Below are 22,306 nucleotides of genomic sequence, written 5' to 3' on the forward strand. Positions count from 1 at the left end.
GATATGGGGGATTTGGGGAGTTTACTCTAGTATAGGGTAGCAAAATTCAGCTGAACTAGCTCTGGTATAGGTTAAGGGTTCCAGGGTCCCAGTGGCACATCCGCACCCCGAAATTCCTAAAGTACCCCCCCCCCAAGGTTGATTCCCAATTTCCTTTGTTTCCTAGCCCATATTCATGAATAATTAGGGTTAAGAGACAAAGTAAATTGAGAATCAACCTACATGTAGGTTAAAAAAATTTAACCTGAAATCAAATTTGACCTGTAACATACACCTATGTACATGTAGATCTGGTTAAGTTTTTGCTTTGACATTTCCTATAATTTGTTTCGAGTTTAGCACAACATCAAAATTATACCCATGCAGCAGGCAGGAATTTACCACACTTAGTTGCCCTCCATAATCTGCTCACTATTGTTTCCTCCCTTTCTACAACATAACCATATTTCAATGAGAGTTTAGAGGGGCGTACCTGTAAGTTGCACCATAATAATTGTTTCTTTTTTTATGTTTCTGTGAAACTGCCCACCTACCCCTCCCCTAAATCAACATTAACACTTAGTTCTTACTTAGGGCAAAATGTTGGCTTAGGGGAGGGGTAGGCGGGCAGTTTCTCAGAAACGTAAAATGATCCAATTAGATTTTGCTCAGTCTCGTTTAAATTATCTAGTTTAATCATATTGTGTGAATTTATCTTTTTTAACTACATGTACTTTGTATCCTTACCTTTAACACCTCTTTGAGGTCAGATTCCTTCCATGTGTCCTCCTTACGATCCTAAGAAAAATAAGGCAAATACAAAAAAAGAAATCATACAATTCTTAGTACAAAATTTAATGTATCAATGCAACTTTGGCAAAATTTGTATTATTATACAGTCAACTGTCTCATAAGCCACCACCCTTGTTGTACAACAAAGTGGTCGCTTGTGAGAATTGGCACTATGAAAGAGTTGACTGTAGCTGCACCTTTTCTAAATTCTAGGCTCAAATCTAGGATGCAGCTTAACTACAAGACAATCTCCTCTGGTTTTCTGTACACGTAAAATTAATATTTGAGTGTGAGGTAAGAAAAATGACTAATAGCAGTCATCATAAACAAATAACAAATAACAAATAACAAATAACTTTTTTACGCAAAACCATTTTGCTGTTTATCATTGCTTTTATAAGTAATATTTTTTGGGAGCAAGGGTGGAGCAGTGGGGAGAGCATTCGCCTCCCACCAGTGTGGCCCGGGTTCGAAACCTAGCGTCAACCCCATACGTGAGTTGAGTTTGTTGTTGGTTCTCTGCTTGCTCCGAGAAGTTTTTCTCCAGGTTCTTTGGTTTTCCCCTCTCCTTAAAAACCAACACTTCCAAATTCCAATTCGATCTGGAACGCACAGACACAAAGAACTCCTACGTGCTCCATGGGTAAACAAATTACAATATTTTACTTACAAAATTTTTAAAATTACAATTTGTTGGTTTCTTTATGTTGTAATCTGAAAACTTGTTCATCGGTTAATGTTAAAAAGTCACAGAGTTTTATCTTTCTTATTAGACAGCTTAACTCTAACTGACATGAAATCTCTATTCCTCCCCCAAAGCTGCTTGCAGTTATGATTGTGGTTGTTCACTGCATCTTTCCATCACATCTGAGAAAATAAATATCACCCTACTCCGGAGAACTTGCCAGGCAAATGACTAACCAATTGTATTTTATGCTTTGCATGAGTTTAAGGCCACGTTCAGATGCTGAATCGACTAGGAATGCCTACCAGTATTTCAGTTAGGAACAGCTCACCCATTCTTCCAATCTAGCTGGGCCAGGAATTTTGCCTTTGGAGCAAGTTTCAAACAACTTTCACTTTGACTAGGTTGACAGCTCATGAAAAGTTCAGCATGTGAACTCGGCCAAACAGCATACTAATAGATGGGATTGATCTCCTACTGGAAGCTTCCAAAAATCTCAGTAACATATCAGTGAAGTCAGTAACTTTTAAATTTTGCAAAATGTTATCAGAGAGTTCCTGATGACCAGAAAATACCTTTAAACAACTACTTGGTTACAAAGGAATTGCTTTCTTACAAAGAACATTAAATCATTTCGTATGACTTGCTCTGACATTATCCTCCTATTTCTGCTCAAATTAATGTTGCCTTTTTCAGTGTACTAATCTACAACCTTTAGCAATAAAAACAACAATTACTGGATTAGTGAGAAGCTTTTAAGAGGTGATTTCAGAGATGATTAATGTTAAAGTTGCTGTAAATACATAGCAAAAACGAAGCTTATCATGAACAATACAAAATAAGTAAACCTTAGTTTACTTTCTTAAAGATACTTTTGATTTTCTTACTTTGAAAATTACTGCTGAATACAGAGACGTTTGTGGCTTACAATTACACAAGTTTTAAACTGTAAATATAATAATTATATTTACAGTTTATTTAAGTCTGCTGAGGATGAAAAACAATGACAGAGACAATGTTGTACAATTGATGTTTTGAGGTCTGGTTGACTCACTCTTTCCAAGATGCTGTTCATTGCTTTTGTCAGATATTACAAGTGTAAGTTTTTTAAAAATTACAAGTGTAAGCATTTCACTTTAAAATGTTTTGCATCACAAATCTTAACTGTTGTTTTACAAAGTTTTTAATCAACTGGACCACAATGCAATACATCTGGAAACAAAACTTAAGCATATACAACAGAAAAAAAAAATTAGTTGAGACAACTGGCCTCAAAAGGCCTTTGTGACATTGAATGCTGGCTGCAAAAGTGGAAATTCCCTCCCCCCAGGCGGGGGTACTCCAGATTTTTGGGGTTTACAAATTTTCAATTTGGGGACTTTTTTGGGTAGGAAAATTTTGGCAAGTATTTTTTGGGGTAGCTTGGTTTATACTTTTAAGTAGGGTTTTTGGGGGTATTCATAACAATCCAAAGATTGTGATAGTTCCCACGTATGCCCAGCCACCCATTGCCATGAATAAAGTAAAACCAAACTTGCTCTGTGCCTGTCTCTGCTTTCTGGAAATTTTTACGGCTCGGAAATTCGGTATGGGATTTTTGGGGGGTTAAATTTTGGTCCAGAGATTTTTTTGGGTTTTGATTTTTGCCCCCAATCGATCATCCCTGTCACTTCAAATCCAGAGTACCCCCCTGGAGAAATAAAGATCTTATAGAACATGACATAGGTTTTATACATAACGCAGGTTTAAAATAACTTTTTTCGCTTGACCTAGCTGATCATTAACTCAAAAATAACAATTTATCATGTACGATTTTTACACCTGCACTCCTTTTTACAACCAATGATACACGTAAATATTCCAGGTAGTAAGACAAAAATTTTTTTAAAGAAACTTCGAATGTATAGAGACTAATACAAAATCAGAAATTAAGGAACTGCACCATCATTCTAATGGCAAATTAAGCTTTTTATAAGTTTAAATTTCTCGATCCATTTTCATGACACAGCAACATAGCAACGAACCAGCCAGAAACTGCGAGCACAAAGAACGTATCTTACCTTCCCAGATGGCATTCTTTGATCATCTCTGTCTGTATTCTAAGAAAATGCAGAAAGAACCAAATAAATTGACAGAACTAGCGGCTAAACTCGGCTTATGCAAGCTGTATTGTTGCTAAGTACACTGTCCGCCATTACTGTTTTAGAAATCCCATCCGGGAAAGTGAATCTAGTACCCATGACCCTCTCTGACTCCTCCCGCGAAACGTCAATTTTCGGCGACATTTTCGGTAAATATTACAGAAAATACAGCGACGGATATCAAGAACGTGTTTTTTTTCCTGCATATCTCTAAGTTTTCCTTCCAATTTCCTTTAACTGTCTTAACACTTCATCAGTGGGATAGGTCTTTTATCAGTTGTAAGACATTATTTTTAGGAGACATCCACAACAATGCGGTGCGAGCTGACAATTCAAAGATGCGATTTTCTGTGTTTTTTAATACTCATAGTTAACTAGCCTGCCTAAAATCATGGAAAATTCGCACAAAAGATGTGTGTCAGCAGGCCTTAAGTGTAGCTCTGTTCTTCAGGTTTGATTGTGAAAAGAATACTATATGTTCTGAAAGGTCCGTATTTGTATACCAGATCACGTAGATCTCATTCTTCGAGCACAATCACGCGCTTAGGTTTTTCAAATTGCGCGTAATATTTCATATCGTTTACTTTTGATCTGAAACTTTGCTGAAGCTGAGACTCCTGAGAGACACTTTTTGGCCGAGAAAATACAAATGCGACTTCCAAGCTTTTTACTATCAACTTGTTGCATTTGTATTGAACTTTACAATCCTTGTATCTACTATAACGGCCACTATAACTGCGACACATAATGTCCCCAAGAAAAAAACAGAAAAGTGGTTGCCGAAATTGTGATAGCTGAAGCAAAGGTGTGAGCTTATTAACATAACATGACATAACAGTTTGTTTATGTGAATTAACACCTAGCTAAAAAGCTATTTTACGGGGAAACTCACAATTAAAAGAATATGTCCAATAAAAAATAGGATTCAAAATAATTATCTCTATTATAGGCGAATCTTATGAAATAATACATAAATTAGGGATGAAAGGATAAGCCTGATAATGCAGCTGATAAAATAATAGAATAAGTTAGTTACTTATTCTATATTTAAATTTCTGTTGTTATTCAACAGTTTCTTACTTCCGAAGATGTATATTGGAACAAACGAAACGTCAAGTTAAAGTCATTTTTCTTTCCAGAAATGCTTTTATATTTCCTTTTGTTTATCACCGCAGTTTGCTTTTTGTTTCTTAAGCTAAGATGGCCAAAAACCAAAGTATCTACGATTTAATTGAAATTAACTTAGCGAGGATGAGTGGCTGAATGCCTTAAATTACTTGCGCGGCCCCAAGTTTTTCGTTCCAACGATAAAGAGTAGCAATGCAGAAACCCTTAATTTTTTCTCTTGTTGATTATGTCTACATAATTTTTAAGAGTTGTAACGGAGAACGCAAAAAGGTTTACATCCCAGGCTAGCTCCTCCTGTAAACGTTCGAAATGACGACATAATCTGTTACCGTGGTGTTGTCATAACAACAGCACACAGTGAATTTTTTTCATTCGGTGTTAAACGCTTGTCGTAACACAAACATTATGGACACTTCGTGGATATCGAGCGCTACAAGCGGCATGCTAAACTACGTTTACAACTCAATTACAAGAGAGGATGAGAATGCAGCGACGCATCGTACCCGGAATGCGGCACTTTGTAAAGGAATGGTTGTCACTGATCTTCCAACAAACAACTACGAGCCACTTGAGGTATGCCATGCCCGAGCCATGGCTAAAAAGGTGCGTATTCCCTCCCCTCTGGTTTTTCTTTCTTTCTTTCTTATTTAGCAATCAGTGATCAGTGTTAACGCTAGTCTAGCGGTAGTAATTATTTGACACCGGAGATGACACCACTGCTTGCAAGAAAAAGGAATTCCCCCGAAGATGCCCACAACTTACAAAAAAAAAAGAAATTTATTTTTTCTGTGTATCAACAAATTAAACCATGGTTACACTCAAGCGAGGAAAATTTTGTTCTTTCAGTAACAGTAATGCAGGACTTTCTTTTCATGGTCATAAGAACTATTTTAATCTTGCTGGAAGTGAATTTATGTTAGTTTAACTATAAAAAAAGAAGCAAGTGCGAACAGTTTTTTAATTATGACGCAACTGGCATGGAATCTGTTCTAAATCTTGCGTCATTAACGAAGGCGTGTGACCGGCGCGAGCAGTATTAAACCATGCAAAGAAAAATAATCGTTTGTAAAGGAATTTAAACTATACATTAGAAAATTTAGTGTTTCTTCTAGGCGAGCCAAATCACGTTGAAAAAAGTATTGCTATGCTTCTCAGTCTTTCTACTCTCTTTGCCATTCTTAACTTTTACATGTCTTCCTTTGTCTCATTAAACAATTCCTTTTTTTCCAGTATAACCGAGAAAAAGAACTGGAAGAAAAAATCGCAGTTCTTAAGGAACAGTGTAACGGTGAGTACTTCAAAAATTTCCAAACACATTTGGTTTTTGTGAGAATAAAACACTGCACTGGCAATTTCACTGGTTTATAGCGAAGGTAAAAGATTCCTGAATGTTAACTGCCTCGTAAGTAAAACCAAATGTTTAAAATATATGTATGGCGCAGAGACTGTGGCTAACGGAAAATTTCGTGTAGCTAAAACTGAAAATCTTTTATTCCTAATTTTTCTCGAGTTTAAAAAAGTAAAACATAATTCATATTTCAAATGAACACTAGGTTAGTTCAGTTTCCGAATAACTTTTTGAGCTACTTGTTTAGCAATGAGAAAGAAATTGATCGGGGTGTTTAGTTTGTTAAATTTTAGAGATATAACATTGATTGACCCTTTTATGGTCACTGCAGAAACTTAACCTAAAGGTGGATTCATAAGCCTGACTTCATAAATATTAACCACCAAAATGCACTTTTTACTAAGTAAGCTTAGTGGCCTAACCTGTAGATATGCCGCTTGTCCTATATAAGGGAGTCCAAGACAGTCTTGGATTCTGGATTCTACACCGTGGATTCCGGATTCCAGGAACTGGATTCCAGTCTTTGTTAATGAAACTTGAATAGGCCATTTGCATGATGACGTCATTTTACTACTATGACCAGAATCCTTCAGGGTTTTTGCTTTCTTGTGCTAATTAGCGTTTTGTTATTGAAACCTCTCTGGGATTATCAAATTAAAGTATGAAAGGAAAAACGTAAAGGATTCTGGTCGAAGTAGTAAAACAATGCCATGGTGCAAATGACCTATTCTGGATTTCCCAGTCGTTAGTGGGATTCCGGACTCCTTGAGTTGTATTCCGGATTCCTCAATTTTTTTCCCGGATTCCGGACTGTAGTTCCAGAAGCAAAAATTTCTGAATCCGGATTCCCTACATGGGACGAAAAAAGATGAAGATACACTTTTGAATGGTTCTCGATAACGACAATAAATTAACTTTATACTGCGACGGCGGCTACTGCACATGTTTTATTCCATAACTATTTCTTTCCATAAAGCACTTTTGGAGACCACTGACACACACACAAAATATTTATCTTTTCAATCGAATCGTGCTTTCAAGTAGAGAATACTCCAATAAAGATCATTTAGATCATTGACTATAGCTGAGGAACTGAGTTAACTTTCAGTTACGTATCGTATCACTAGTACTTTACTTTAAAATACTATGTTCTTGTTTTGTTTTTCGAACTCAGCCAAGAGCAATGAAAACGCCCGTCTTCAAGACAAGGTAGCTGAGGGCATGAAAAAGGCAGATGATTTAACGAGGAAACTTGAAGAGAAGGAGAAACTCATTAAGAGGGCAAAGAAGTGTATTTTTGTGACCAAAGAAAAATTGAACAAAAAAGAAGAAGAACTGCAAGAACTCAACAAGGAGCTGTTATCAGTTAAAGGTAATGATGAGGAAGTCTGCTCTGTTAGGTATTGATTTCAATATGTAAAACGGACATGACTCTCCTTCGATCAGAAAATATAGTCATTAAACGAAATGACCAAAGTGGTCTTAATTCTCAAACTTGTTTGACTGATATGAATTTCTATTTGTAGACTCCCTTACAGACCAAAGCAAAGCAAACGAATCACTCGCCAGCCAAATAACAGAGCTGAAATCGGTGTTGGTTAGAAGAGAGGAAAACCATAAAAAGCAACAGCAGTTAATCAGATCATTAGTTGAGGATGCTAAAAGCAAGTTGGAAACCGCAAACTTCTACAGATCAACGATGAACAATGAGCTTAACCTAAGCAAAGGTGATATGTAATGTCAGATTGTGGTTCATTTGAAATGAGTGAAGGCAATGCGCGCTCTATAATTACCTTTAGTGTCAGCTTATAGTTCATTTCAAATGAGTGAAGGCATTTGGCGCTCTATCAGCAAACAAATTTAATGCTTATATCAGAAAATGGTGGCTATTCTAAATTCATTTTTAGTTCAACTCAGATGATTTTTTGATCTTGTCGTGAGCAGATTAATGTATTTTTAAATACTTTTCTGAAGAGGATATTAAAGTACTAGCCATTTTTGGAGGTCAATTCAAATGGTGTTTTTAGGCTGCAAAACATGAATGGATCAATAAAAGTGTTGCAGGTTGATTTTTTTTTTTAAGTTGTTGTTTATTACAGTCCGAAAGGAAAGCATCTCTTAGAAAACGAAAGAGAAGTGAAAGATGTTTTCGTTATGTTTGGACGTGTGACACAAAACCGGCCATGAAAGGGTTTTTATAAAGTAAATAAAAACAAGGAAACGCTTTGGTTATTTTCCGACATTAATAGTCAAGTTCGTGCTTAATTCTACTTTAGGTCGTGAACGAAATCTTAGAGAAGAGAAAGCATCATTAAAGAAGCATGTCAAAGTCCTAGAAAGGGCGCTTGAGGAGAAAACAAAACAAGGTATTTAGCTAAACATCAGATTTTGGTTCTCTTGTGTAGCTGAATTTTGAGTCATAAAAAGACGAGTTAGAGTCGTAGATCTTCAAGTACAGGTTACCTTTATCAAGGTGATTTTTATCGACATATACGTTAAAAAAAGAAACTTAATAACGATTGCTGCGTAGGTAATCTTGACACACATCATAAAAGCCAAAATGCAACCTCAGCCTTTCAAAGGAGGAACTGTTCCTACAAAGATATTTCACTGAATAGAACAGAGATAAAAGCAGCCCTCTGACGGACGAAGGTCCTCAGTCGTAATTTCGAGTAATTGCCACGTCTTTGTTAATAGCCACTCGTTTTTATCTCATTTCAGATCATGAACGACAGCTCCAGACAACGCAGCTGCAAACGATGCAAACGATGACAAACCTGTTGAGAAAGGCAGAAAACATCATAAAAGAGATTAAGGAAAAACATTGTTGTGAGCTGGCTGTAATTAAAAACGAATTGACCAGCTCTAGAGGTAAGCCTTTTAATTCCCTACGGTCAAGGTACGACAAATTTCAGATGTTTATAATTTATCCGTTCTACTGTTTATACACAACTGGGTAAACTTGAATACTCTTTTAGAAACATGAAAAGGAACAACGTTTTTGTTTTTTTCTTTAACGCCTTAACCCTTGTTTTAAATTTGCCTGTGTTAGATCATAAACAAAAAATAGAAGCATCGAATGCTTCTTAAACAGGCTTGTTTTTAGACTGAGTCTTTCAAGGAAAGCTTCAAAAGATAGCTTACAAGCGACAGGAAACAGCAAGAAAGCATCTATTAGGAAAATGAAAACTTTCGTCATGAGCTAACTGCAATGAAAAGGAGCAGACTTCCGAGAACTTTGTGTTCAGAAGGCCATTTGCGAAAAGATTTAAATTATACATAATTTGCGTCCTTTCGTAGATGATCTTCTGGACACCGTACTCAGCTCTAGACGAACGGCAAAAAGGGGATAAAACGTAACAATGATACATTGAACTTAAGTAAAAAAATGTGTAAGACTATATAGTTATAGCAAGGTGACGGTTTCTCCGCTTTTCACAGTTCAATATAACATACATATAAGCAGCTGGAAGTGACACCAGGCAATTCTTGCCGGTTACACGAACTGGACAAAAAAATGGATTTGCATCAAATTTGCTCATGTGCAAAAGTCTGCAACTAAGGGTAAAATCTGCGCAAAGGTGGTAAATGCCCAATTTGCATAAATATTTTAGATAATGAAAAAGATCTAAAGGCGGAAAATATTTCTTTGAAGGAAAAAAACGATGTAGTTCTTCAGAAAAAACTGCTTAACATTTTCTAGGGGTTGTACTATCTACAAAGTTACGAAAAACGCTCTCAACTAGAGGATAATAAATTAACAGGTACCTTTTGTTCTTAGACCGTGAAATAGATGTGCAAACGATGGATGTTTTCGTAAATGAGCAACTTAGAGACCTGAAAGTGGACCTGGAGAGGATGACAAAAGGAACAAATGATGAATCGCACAGCATAACCTTAGGAGGTAAGCATTTAGCTTAAATGAAACAGAGGGCGCCTGGCGGAAATGCTGTAGCGCCGTCTCAACGCTTTCCGTCGCTAGAGATAGGGACGTTTTGCAAAAGAGACGTCTTCTTTCTACGGGCTGAAGGCAATGAAAGGTGGCTGTAGTCGCAGGATAAACAAGGGGACGGTTTCTTTTTCGCTTTTTCTCCTCTTAAGACTGAGAGCTCTCATACGGTACAAAAAAAAAACAAGCAATGGGGGTTGGGATTCCAAGACATCACATGGACCAAAACTGAAACAGTTCCGTTGGTGTAAGAAAAACCTTAAAATTTGATTAGTTGAAATTAAGGGAAGACATTTATTCTGATACGCACCTTTATCAGACAAAAGAATGGAAAAAACAGCAAGTGAACAGCCTTAGTTGCGTTTTTGAGTGCATTACTACATTTTCAGAGTGGGTATGCTCACAAAGATGCCCCCAAGCGGTTCGCGACTAGGAGTTTATCGCTATGGCGTTTTTTCATCCTGAAAATGTTGGAGAGTCTGTCCCAGCAAATTGACTAAGCAGTTATAGGTGTACGATATTCTGTTTCAAGGCAATTTCAGGTACTCGGTATCAAATATTTTATAACGCTTAGGTATACGTATATTGGAATCTTGTGAGGAAAAAGTTGGGTTTATTGTTATCCCACTACTTCCCTCCCTGGCTGGGCCTGTTTCCAAATGACGACATTCGATCAATATAGCTTATCAGAACTACCTACTCCACACTTGAAATATTCCTCATCAGATAATCATTATATTGCCCTCATGATGGGTGATAAAACCAGTTACAAAAAAACAAATTTCACATTTTTACTTGCAGCCGATATAGAGCTGTTATATTTGGTTTTTTCGGCAAAGTTGACAAAATAAAATGAAAGGTAAAAGTGAAATTAAATGAATTAAATTGACTTTTCATAGCGCCTAAGTTGGTCATTTTAAACACAAAACCCGCAATTCTTTAACGTCCTGGAAACATAATTTGGCTGCTAAGGATAACCATCATTAACACACGATTGTATTTTCAAATTGTCTAAGATTCCTTTCTGTTCATTTGTAGCTGACTCTGACAAAAGTCTTGAGCAGCCCGGAGCAGCTGTCATGTCTGCAGCAGAGGAAGCAAAGCCTCTTCCGCGACCATCCTCTCATGTAATTCTTGTTTCAGACCCTCCGGCACCTACAGTGACTCAGACAAACGAGAACCTTAACAACCAACCAAACGTCATCATCAACGTCAACACCTCTTGCGAAAATGGTGGGTGAAAATCAACTGATTTTCAAAACAACTAAAATTGTAAAAATCTTTTCTTCTGGCCTTGTTAACTCGTAATATTCATCACTCGTAATATTAATCTAACATTTCCGTTCTCAAAGAAAGGTTTCTCAGGTTATTTTTTTTTCTTAGCACGGCCACACCGACCTCAGTTGGTCGTTGTAGTAGCAACACTCAGCAGCTCCACCCTGTTCCTCTAACCCCATCTTAGCTTTCTTCTCATAATCACAACATCACCAGTATTCACGTTTCCTTTTTAATGTTTTTGTTTCTTATAATTCTATGCAGTAAGCCAACTTGAAGGTTTCTTCACCAGCACGATGAGATGGCTTGGATTTTAGTAAGTGATTTTTTCTGAGAAAACTAGCTTTTCGTTAGTGTCTAACTATGATCACAACACAATTCTAGCAACTGGCTTCCATGTGATCGCTACTGTAGCAAGGATCGCCATGAGAAAAGTTCAGCAATCTGAATGATCAAAGTGATCGGAACGGAAATGATTATGGAAAACCGGCTTTAGAGTAGAACTGAAGACCATCTGAGCATTCGCTGTCGCAAAGATCGCCAAACGTGTTTAAATAAAATCGATTGGATCACTTTCAAGTAGCCCTATTGGTCGAACACGTTCTATTCTTTAAGATAAAATATGGCAGGCAAGTTCATAATTGTCCTGGTAAAACTAGAATTCACACGCCTTTTTTTCATTTTTTTCCTCTTTAGGTCTGTTACCGTATGGCAAGAGTTCTTGCAAGAATTGTAAATATGTGGTTGATCATGATGTTAATTATATTCAAAAAATATTGATAACATTTTTAAGTTAGGGTAGAATAACACAGCACTAGTGTTTTTTGATTATCTCCATTAATGTTTTTTATATATTGTAAATCGACTGTTAGCTTACGTAAATTAATTGTAAAAATTTAGTTGTAATATATGTAGGAAGTTAATTAACTGAGAGAAAAATAAAGAGCTCACGTGTCACGCCCTTAGGATTGACGAAATTAACTTATTGAAACCTGATCTCCTAATGCGGTCATGTGATACTGGTATGCGAATGCCCTGTTTTGACAGCTGCCAATAGACCATTTTCGATATATTAAAATTCCTACTTGGCTGCGAGGCTTGGGGGAATTAAACAAAAGAAATGCATTTTATATTCATTGCTGAGCCTCAAGATCACTTCTTTTGTTTTATTCCCCCAAGCATCGCAGCCAAGTATGAATTTTAATATCTCGAAATTGGTCTATTGAGACCACAGGTAGCCCAATCTCGAAATATGAGCATTGGCAAACATCGGCATTGTTGCGTAACATTGATTTCGAAATATAAGGATTTGTATGGGACAAAAACCTATCGTTTTCGTAACCTACGAAAATAAAAGGATTTCAATAAAAAACAGCTTACCTTACATAAAATGTGTGTTACGTCTCTCCAGTGTCTCTCCATGGGCCGATTTATGGCCGTTTAATGGGATGTACTGTAAATGGTTTTCTCTCATATAAAGGTTTAGAGAAAACCGTTTACTGTACAACCCATAAAACGGCCATAAATCGGCCCCTGGACCACCCTGGAGAGACGTAACACACATTTTATGTAAGGTAAGCTGTTCTTTATTGAAATCTTTTCATTTTCGTAGGTTGCGGAAACGATAGGTTTTGTTCCATACAAATCCTTATATTTCGAATGTTATGCAACAATGTCGATGTTCGCCGATGCTTATATTTCGAGCTCGGGCTACCTGTGTTGAGACATCCTTAATACGCAAATGAGAATGAGACATCCTTATTACGCAACGTGGGCATATGCAAACTGGCCCCTGTTCGAAAGGCTAAAATCTTGAACCCCCCGACAAGAATGAAAGAGAGGAACAAATTGCGACATGAGTTTTTTTCCAAAAGGTACTGCCAAACGTACTGAGCCAAAAAACACATAAAGTTCAGTTGATAAAAAATTAAATTGCCAAATTTAGAAGAAGCAACCAAAGTATAAAGCTTTGGAAACCTGGCAGACGGAATTCAGTATAAGTATACTGTAAGATTTCGAAAATAAGCCCCCAAGAGAGGAACCCAAATTTATAACGCAAAAAAGCCCCCTATGAAGAGCTCCTCACTATACAGAGGCATCAGGGAAAATAGACAAACAGGGGTGAATTGTGATATCCTTGCACGCCCTCCACATCACCTGGCGTTTGCATTGCTGATTAAATTCTAAATGAGTAAAGACGTTGGTGGCATTTCTTTAATTTAGATAAGATGTCACAATTTCTCGGTTTTTACTATATCTTTTACTAGCAGCTCAATTTGAACATTCAAGTGCTTTTTAGTTAATCTCATTGAACTCAAATTAATTGTCATTTACCAAAGTGTCCAAAACATGCATGCACCTCATCATTAAGCTTATTATCCATGATTATCCTGCCTAATTCTCAACAATATAATTTTCTGCGTAAATCGAACTGAATCGTTGCATAGAACCTTGCGTTTCCTGTTTTCATCTCACCTATTGTATGGAATTTGTGCGAGAATCTTCATTAAGAATCGATTTATTTCAAAAAGCTACACAACGACCAAGAATACTATTGACCGACAAGACAGAGCGGGAGCAGCTACAGTGTCAACTAATACTAGTATAATAGCATGTCTCTTCCCTTAAATCCAGCATAAGCCCAGTAACCGTCAAAACTCGGGAGAAAGGCGTTCAGCACCATTTAGAAAATAAATAGTTTAAAAAAAGCGTTTAGTACCATGGGCCCGACAGTCTTTTCTAACACAACCAGGCCAGTGTTTTATTGCTCACACGCACCACACATAATTTGGGATTTACAAGACACTACTTCTTTGGCCGTGGGTTTTTGCCGCTGTCGCGTTTACAATCTCGCCACCTGCAGTTCTTTTAAATGCACTTATAATCATAGGGATAAAGCGAAGGAGAGAAATGAAGAGAACTTCCAATATCTTGCTAGGAGTGTAGCGTCCATAAACGCACATACGCCCGTGCGTACAGCTGAAATCTGGAAAAAAATTTTGTATTTTTTCTTGAAAGCGTTTTTATCATTAAATTGGGATGACGGTTAAATTCTTCGCATTATATCAGCGTCTTTGTTTGTAACCAGTACTTGATGGCGTCACTGTTTTGCCCTTTTTCCCGTAAACACTATAACACTATAGACGGGTACATTAGCTTCTACACTTTCCTTCGTCTTTATTTATCGAAAATGTCCGGCGGAAAGCGCAGTAAATGATATTCCCGAGACCATAAATTTAGAAATTTTCTGGGAGAGCATGACCCTAGAGCCCCCTAGTTTGGAGCGCCTTCGGCGCTCTGACTTTTCTTCCAGTGTGTACACATTCAAAATCTCACGTTACGCCCCTGCAGTTTGGCCGTTACAGATCTTCTAGTAGGAAGTTTACGTGTACCGTTATCTGCTTTTGTTGGACTGTTAGTTTCTTATCAGATACTAATCGACCATTACATTTGCATGATGGACTTTGTTGCGATATCGTCCACGGTCATTCTCACGATTTGCTCGATTTTCCATCTGACAATGATGGCATGGGAAAGGTACGTGGCCATTCGAAAATGGATTGACTACAAAGTGATGGTGTCTAAAAGCCTTATGAAAAGCTGGCGTTAATAGCGTGGGTAGCAACAATATTAACTGTAGAACTTTAGAAAAGATCCCACAGCTTCTCTGTTTTTACTATACCTTTTAATAGCAGCTGAATATGATTCTTTAAGTGCTTTTTAGTTAATCTCAATGAACTCAGATTAATTGTCATTTACCAAAGTGTCCAAAACATGCAGGTACCTCATGATTAAGCTTATTGTCCATGATTATCCTGCCTAATTCTCAACGAATATTCAAAAATTTCTAAAAGCAGCTCAAGGAACGTACAATATAATTTTCTGGGTAAATCGAACTGAATCGGTGCATAGAACCTTGCGTTTCCTGTTTTTATCTCACCTATTGTATGGAATTTGTGTGAAAATCTTCATTAGGAATCGGTTTATTTCAAAAAGCTACACAACGAGCAAGAATATTATTGACCGACAATAGACAGAGCGGGGGCAGCTACAGTGTCAACTATTACTAGTATAATAGCATGTCTCTTCCCTTAAATCCAGCATAAGCCCAGTAAGCGTCAAAACTCGGGAGAAAGGCGTTCAGCACCATTTACAAACTAAATAGTTTAAAAAAGCGTTTGCCATGGGCCTAAACAAAACAGAAACAGCGACAGTCTTTCCCAACACAACCAGGTCAGTGTTTTATTGCTCACACGCACCACCCATAATTTGGGATTTACAGGACACTACTTCTCCGTGGGTTTTTGCCGCTGTTGCGTTTATAATCTCGCCGCCTGCAGTTCTTTTAAACGCACTAATAATCATAGCAGTAAAGCGAAGGAGAGAACTGAAGAGAACTTCCAACATCTTGCTATCAAGTTTGGCCGTTACAGATCTTTTAGTAGGAAGTTTGTGTGTACCGTTATCTGCTGTGGTTGGACTGTTAGTCTCTTATCAAGTACTGACCGACTATTACATTTGCGTGCTGGACTTTGTTGCGATATCGCCCACGGTCATTCTCACGATTTGCTCGATTTTCCATCTGACAATGATGGCATGGGAAAGGTACGTGGCCATTCGAAAATGGATTGACTACAAAGTGATGGTGACTCAAAGCCTTATGAAAAAGCTGGCGATAATAGCTTGGATATCAGCACTAGTAACTGTATCTCCACCAGTTTTCATTACGGCGTTCGCAGGAATGATGAGGGACAATGAGAGGCTTTTAGCTCTTTAAATTTTCCTCACCGTTGTTCCAATTTTGGTTATGTTTGCCCTAGGTTTTATCGTATATTTTTATGTCATGGTGTACCTTGAAGTTCGCAAACGCAAATTAAATCAAATTCGCCAAGTCAGCGAGTTAGTAAACGCAAAACACGAACGCAGAGTAGCTATGACCACTGCTTTGGTTACAATTGCCGTAATTCTTTCCTTCTTCCCACGTATTCTTAGCGGTTTTTTGCAAGGAATTTATCCAGTCTTTCGTCAACGTTTGGCGATGCGTGTAGACGACACATTTTTGTATCTAAATTCTGTAGCAAATCCACTCATTTACTGCTATAGAGATCGTCCTTTTAGGAACGCCGTGCTTGAGAGTTTGAGGATTAGAAAACCCAAAGTAGAGCCGGTTGAAATGATCGCAGCGAGGTTCCGCGACGTCAATCGTAACAACGTATTTGGTTCGGGAAAAGATGAGCTACAGATACAAAAAGTGGAAGAACCTGTTCGCGTGACAAGCCCGGGGGGGCACTAAGGTATTTTTTGGGTGGGTATGTGCCGCCCGGGACTCCAAATTGGCACCCCGTCCTAAAAAAATTTCTCCTAAAATTGATACCCTCGTTCTAGAAATGGGCCAATTTTTTATGCCCCGTTCTAGAATTCGCCCTAAAACTGATACCCCGTTCTAGAAATGGGTCAATTTTTTATACTCCGTTTTAGAAAGTTTGTAAATTGAAATAGCCCTGTTTTTTAAAAAAGTTATTTCTTTATTTGTTCGACCGATACATCAAATAAATGCTTCTTCATAATCAGCAACAATTTTAAGCAGAAGATAAAGCCGTGATCCACAATTTTTTATACCCCGTTCTAGAAAATTCTTCTGAAATGGGTACCCCGTTCTAAATCAGATCTAAATCAGAAGCTTCAAAATCACGATCTCGTTGGGCGGCACATACCCGTATAGGTAATGTATGGGAGTACCCCCCCCCCCTCCCGGGGGGGTAACAAGATCATTATTTGGTGTTGTTTTCTGATCAGACTCATTTGGGTATTCATAACCTTTTGCCAGCAAGAACCTTATCATGTCCGTCTCTCCCGCCTTATAAATAATAGTTTCTTTCAAAACTGATTGCAATAACTCTCCGGACTTGTGTTCGCTACAGCGAACTTGGCTTGTTTGTGGTCGGAAAATTCATACATGGTGTTAATAATAATATTGAAAATAATAGTAGTTATGACAATAGTAATAATGATAATAATAATAATAATAATAATATATTTTAATAGGGCATTCTACAAAGTCCCGATGCTCCTTAAATAAGGTAACCTAAAGGAAATTTTCAAGATTCATGTAAAAGTTAATTTATACAACCGGAAGAATTTTTCACTTCTCTCCCTCGAGGTTCATGTGAAGTGTCTGTTTCTGCTTTCAGGAGGGTTTAGGTTTGGTTTCCTCCAAAGATAAACTGGTTCTTTTCCTGACGGGCAGCAGACACTCAATCATAAATTAAATTACTGATCATACCTGTCTTAAAACGGAATTCATTAGAAAATTGAGTAATGTTAATTTTCAGTGGACAAAAACCTTGTACCAGAATAATTTTAAGCATATTGCATTCTTTTTTTACACTTTTCGAGGGCGATAAATGTAAATAAATTCTGCACACTTGGACAAATCAGATAAGTCAACATTCAAGATTCCTCTTTGGAGACGTAGGTGCCTTATTCGCTCCGACTGCAATATATATGTTGTAGTTAATTTTTTATCTCAGGTATTATTTGTTTTTTTTTTGTTTTGGGGTATGATAATGTATGCTAATGACGTTGAAACAAAGGAAAATTACCTGAGATAAAAAATTTAATACCACATAAATATTGGTATGGAGATTTTACATACGGAATAAGCTGAATGCCGCTAAATTCTCTTAGCTGAAATGTATGTTTTTCCTTCAGAAAATAAGAACCTGTTAAAAACCTAAATAGCCTAAATTTGCGTAAATGAACATTTATATAAGAACCTGTTTTGGCTAAATTGAGTCCTTACTCGCGCCTTTTAACTGTATTTCATCAGCATGTAGAGTAAGTGTCCTGAAAATGTACCAGTTTTAAAGACACATTAACAATCTTAGTCAGCGGGCGTACAAGTACGTCTGGAGCCTGTTACACAACAGTGGTAGGTAACCGAGGGGGGGGGGGGGGGTACACCCTTAAATACTACACTCAAACGAGCCCCTTAATTCACACCAAGAAGCCATTATCGATGAGTTAACAAGATTAGAAGACGCAAAAACACAATCGCATGCCTTGGACTACCTAATAACTGAACTCGAAATACGCACAGCGGCTAACAAACTCAAAAACAACAAATCTTCGTATTCAGATAGAATAAAAAATGAAATGATCAAATCCAGCTTAAATGAACTAATGCCTATTTATTTGAAGTTATTTAACGCTGTTCTGACGTCAGGCACTATGCCTCAAACATGGTGCGGTGGCCTTATAACACCAATTTTTAAAAGTGGGACTAAAAGTGATCCCGCAAATTATCGAGGAATTTGTATTTCTAGTTGTCTTGGGAAACTATTTTGCTCAATTCTCAATCATAGACTTCTCAAGCACATTCAGTCGCGTGACATACTTCATAAATCTCAAATAGGTTTCTTAGCAAATAATCGAACCGCTGACCATTTTCTTACACCACGAACATTAATTGACAAATACGTTAACTGTCACAAAACGAAAGTATACGCATGTTTTGTGGACTTTAGAGGAGCATTTGATTCGGTGTGGCACGATGGACTCTTATACAAGCTGTTACAAATAAATGTCCGAGGAAACTTCTATAAAGTCATAAAAAGTTTATACTCAAACTCTACCTGTTCTATTAGGATTGGAAATAACCAAACACAACCTTTTCAATACACTAGAGGTGTGCGTCAAGGCTGCATTTTAAGCCCTCTTCTCTTCAACCTATACGTTAATGATCTAGCTTTTTCATTCAACAATATTTTATCTGATCCGTTTGTGCTACCAAATGGCGCCAAACTCAATTCTCTTTTTTATGCTGATGACCTTATTATATTATCACGATCGAAACTAGGATTACAAAATTGCCTAAACAAATTGTCTTCATATTGCAACTCCTGGATGCTTAAAATCAACCCCAAGAAAACCAAAATAATGGTTTCCCAAAAAGGCACAAAAAAATGTGATTATGTTTTTCACATAGGCAATGAAATGATAGACATTGTAAAAGACTATACTTACTTAGGGACTCGCATCTCGTCTCCCGGAAATGTTACACTTTCACTTGAACATCTTCGACAAAAAGCCCTTCATGCTCTATTTAGTCTAAGACGCCACACTGATTTTAGTAAACTGAAACCCTCCCTTGCAAATAAAATTTTTGACACAATGATCTCACCGATTTTATCTTACAATAGTGAAGTTTGGGGTGCCTTTGTGAAATCAGATTTTAAGTCATGGGATAACTCCGGAATCGAAAAAACTCATTTACACTTCTGTAAACGATAATTAGAAGTCCATAACAAGTCATCCAATGTTGCATGCAGATCTGAACTTGGCAGATTCCCTCTGATCATTGATATAAATAACAAGATACTTAATTACTTAAACTATCTCCAAGAAAAAGATGAAAATTCTATAGTTAAACAATCTTTAAAAATATCTGTTGACCTTTATCATAGTGGTCAAAATAGTTTTTACTCCAGTCTTAAAAAGATGACTGACTACTATGATTTCCCAGGCTTTAACTGTAATTTACTGAATAAATGTAAACTTAAGCAATATGTAGATCTTATGCAAAGGAAATATATCACTTACTGGAATCATACCCTTCAACATTCACAAAAACTTAACTTTTATTATAAAATCAAAACGAATTATAGCCCTTCTGTCTACCTAGATTTAACAAGAAAGAACCCTTCTAGGAAAACATTAGTGAAACTGAGAATAAGCAGTCACAAACTTAGGATTGAGACAGGTAGATACGACAATATACCACGTGACGGAAGGTTATGCAATCTCTGCAATTGTAACAGACTTGAAGATGAAACTCACTTTTTATTAGATTGTCCAAGTTTTTCTTCGATAAGAGATACGTTCTTCTCTAAACTAGAACCTAAAATACTGTTTCTGCGACTACAATCACATGAGTCCTTATTATCAAATCTGATGAATCCTACTGACTATTTTATTAACATCCAATTAATTTCATTTACATCAACTTGCTTTGAATAGAGACAAACCTATCTCCGGAATAATTAATCCTACTGATGGTTAGAAATAAACAATGATTAATGAGTTTCAAATTATTTTAAATATTTAATTTACAAGGAATCAATGGGTAATTTCAAGTAGCTTTTGCAATACTGTAATACTTTGTTATGGTCATGCAAATAAAGCTTATTGTTGCTGTCAAATAAGTTATATAGGTATGTGCCGCCCCATCGGGTAGGGATTTTGCACCGTTCTCAGGGTCTGGAAAGAGAGTATGCCTAAAGGCTCAGTCTGGAAACGAGTATGGATTTTAGAGGTCTGGTCTGTAAACGGGTGTGGAAAATTAATTTTTTTTTGTCTGAAATAGGGTCAGGATTTGGAGAACCGGGCGGCACACCCACACCAAGAATTCCCATGAGTACCCCCCCGGGGGTAAGTAGTGGGTCAGAGATATACCTCTCAGAGACTGGTTTCACAACAGTTCCAACAAACTGATGTCTTGTATAGTTTTACAGAGATTTTTCGATTTCAGTAGACAACTACACATAAAAAGCTTTCCGCCAAACTTAAATGAGAAGTCAGCGACGGTGTGCCGACGGAAGTGGAAGATCAGTATTCAATCAGTGGAAAAGCTGACCTGGTTTTGGTCAGCGGTAGAGAATTTTGGTTGTAATAGGTAGTTTTTGCGGCGTCCAGAGCATCTGCATCTGTCTCTGTAAATTGGTCGATGAATCTCCGACCGGCTTGATAAATACTTGCGTTTTCCCTGTCACTTTACTCTTCTTAGAGCTCGGACCTGATCCAACTAACGCCGGACAATGTGATCGCCCACACTGGGGAAAAGTCAGTCATTTTTGGCCCACCCTACATATTTCTTGCATTTCTTTTCATTTCTTCATTTCTTGACCAGACTTACCAGGTAGACTTCGATTGTTGACCAGACAATTTTAAGTTTTTGTTTGACACAAAAAGTTAAATTATAACGTCACAAGGGCTGACGTCACCAAATTGGGTTATTTTTTTTTTAATTCCAACGTCAAACTTATATTATCTGCAAGAGAATTAGATTGGGAGTAAAACGCTGAAAACCGTTTCTCGCTAGCTAGGGCACGTAGAAGTCGAGTTATGGGACTTAAAAGATATTTTATTGCACCCCCAGAACCATATTTCGTCGTTAAAATCGAACCCTTCGATAGATTATGCTGACATAATTTTTAGCATTATTCGTCATTACAAGCACAATTTCCATTATTTTCCGAAATAATTAATGCTTCATTATTTGCACTTTTGGCTAGTTTTGCAGCATAAAAAAATCAATTATTAATCCTAATCATGCAACAATTTGTTTGGACAGAGATCAGTGTTACAGGCAAATTTAAGTGACAAAGTCAATTTTTTATCCGATTGACGAGACCTGGGTCCCAACGGATATGACCCAGGACTCTTTCTACAGGACCCAACGCATGCGCATTATAATCTTGACTACCAAGATGGCGTCCGCGTTTTCAGTAGTGGACACCTTTGTTAAACCAGATAGAAGCGACGGTCCCGTGAGTGTCCGTCTTGTATACAGCTTTCACTGAATACCTTTTATTTTCTTTAGCATTCAGGTACTTAACAGAAAATGCGTGTGATCTCGACCAAAGTAAGGTAAGGATCAAAAAATGAGATTTGCTACCCTTTTGCATACAGGTTCAATAGTAAAGGGTCCAATCAGGGTCAAGTTTGCGCGTGAAACAACCGCGCCAGAAAAAGCGGCCTTTCCTCAAATTCGTGGTATTACTTATTATACACTAAATCCTGTGATTTTGTGAGGAATAATGCAAGCTGACTATTTAGAAAATGGCAAAAGCGTGTGGCCTTCTGTTTTTGCCCTGGCTTTGTGGCGGTGGTGATTTTCACCATGTGCCTTGAAGCACCATTTTGCAACAAAGAATCAGAAAATGCCACAGTGAACAATCATTCCAAATAAAAATTTGGGGGAAGTTCAATTCAATTTGTTTTTGGCAATT

At 37.3% G+C, this 22,306-nt stretch overlaps 3 protein-coding genes across 3 annotated transcripts in view; 1 reads left to right on the forward strand and 2 right to left on the reverse strand.

Annotated features, from left to right (window-relative positions):
- The window catches only part of LOC140930599 (cytoplasmic dynein 2 intermediate chain 1-like), a 45,124-nt gene extending 41,467 nt beyond the window's left edge, over nt 1-3,657 (reverse strand). Inside the window, exons 1-2 of the mRNA XM_073380320.1 lie at nt 3,517-3,657; nt 727-777 (exon numbers count right to left, since the gene is read on the reverse strand). Of these exons, the coding sequence (XP_073236421.1) occupies nt 727-777; nt 3,517-3,531 (66 nt within the window). The 5' untranslated portion in view covers nt 3,532-3,657. The remainder of the gene's footprint in view (nt 1-726; nt 778-3,516) is intronic.
- The window catches only part of LOC140930604 (sperm microtubule inner protein 11-like), a 287,809-nt gene that overhangs the window by 261,604 nt on the left and 3,899 nt on the right, over nt 1-22,306 (reverse strand). The window lies entirely within an intron of this gene.
- Nucleotides 15,481-16,074, forward strand: LOC140931638 (5-hydroxytryptamine receptor 1E-like). The gene has a single exon (XM_073381431.1). The coding sequence runs from the start codon at nt 15,481-15,483 to the stop codon at nt 16,072-16,074; it is 594 nt and encodes a 197-aa protein (XP_073237532.1).

This window comes from Porites lutea, chromosome 3 (assembly GCF_958299795.1).
Source record: "Porites lutea chromosome 3, jaPorLute2.1, whole genome shotgun sequence".
Lineage (NCBI taxonomy): Eukaryota > Metazoa > Cnidaria > Anthozoa > Scleractinia > Poritidae > Porites > Porites lutea.

Excerpts from the sequence above, each read along its gene's own strand:
- LOC140931638 (XM_073381431.1), top strand. The coding sequence starts at position 15,481 with ATGGGCCTAAACAAAACAGAAACAGCGACAGTCTTTCCCAACACAACC.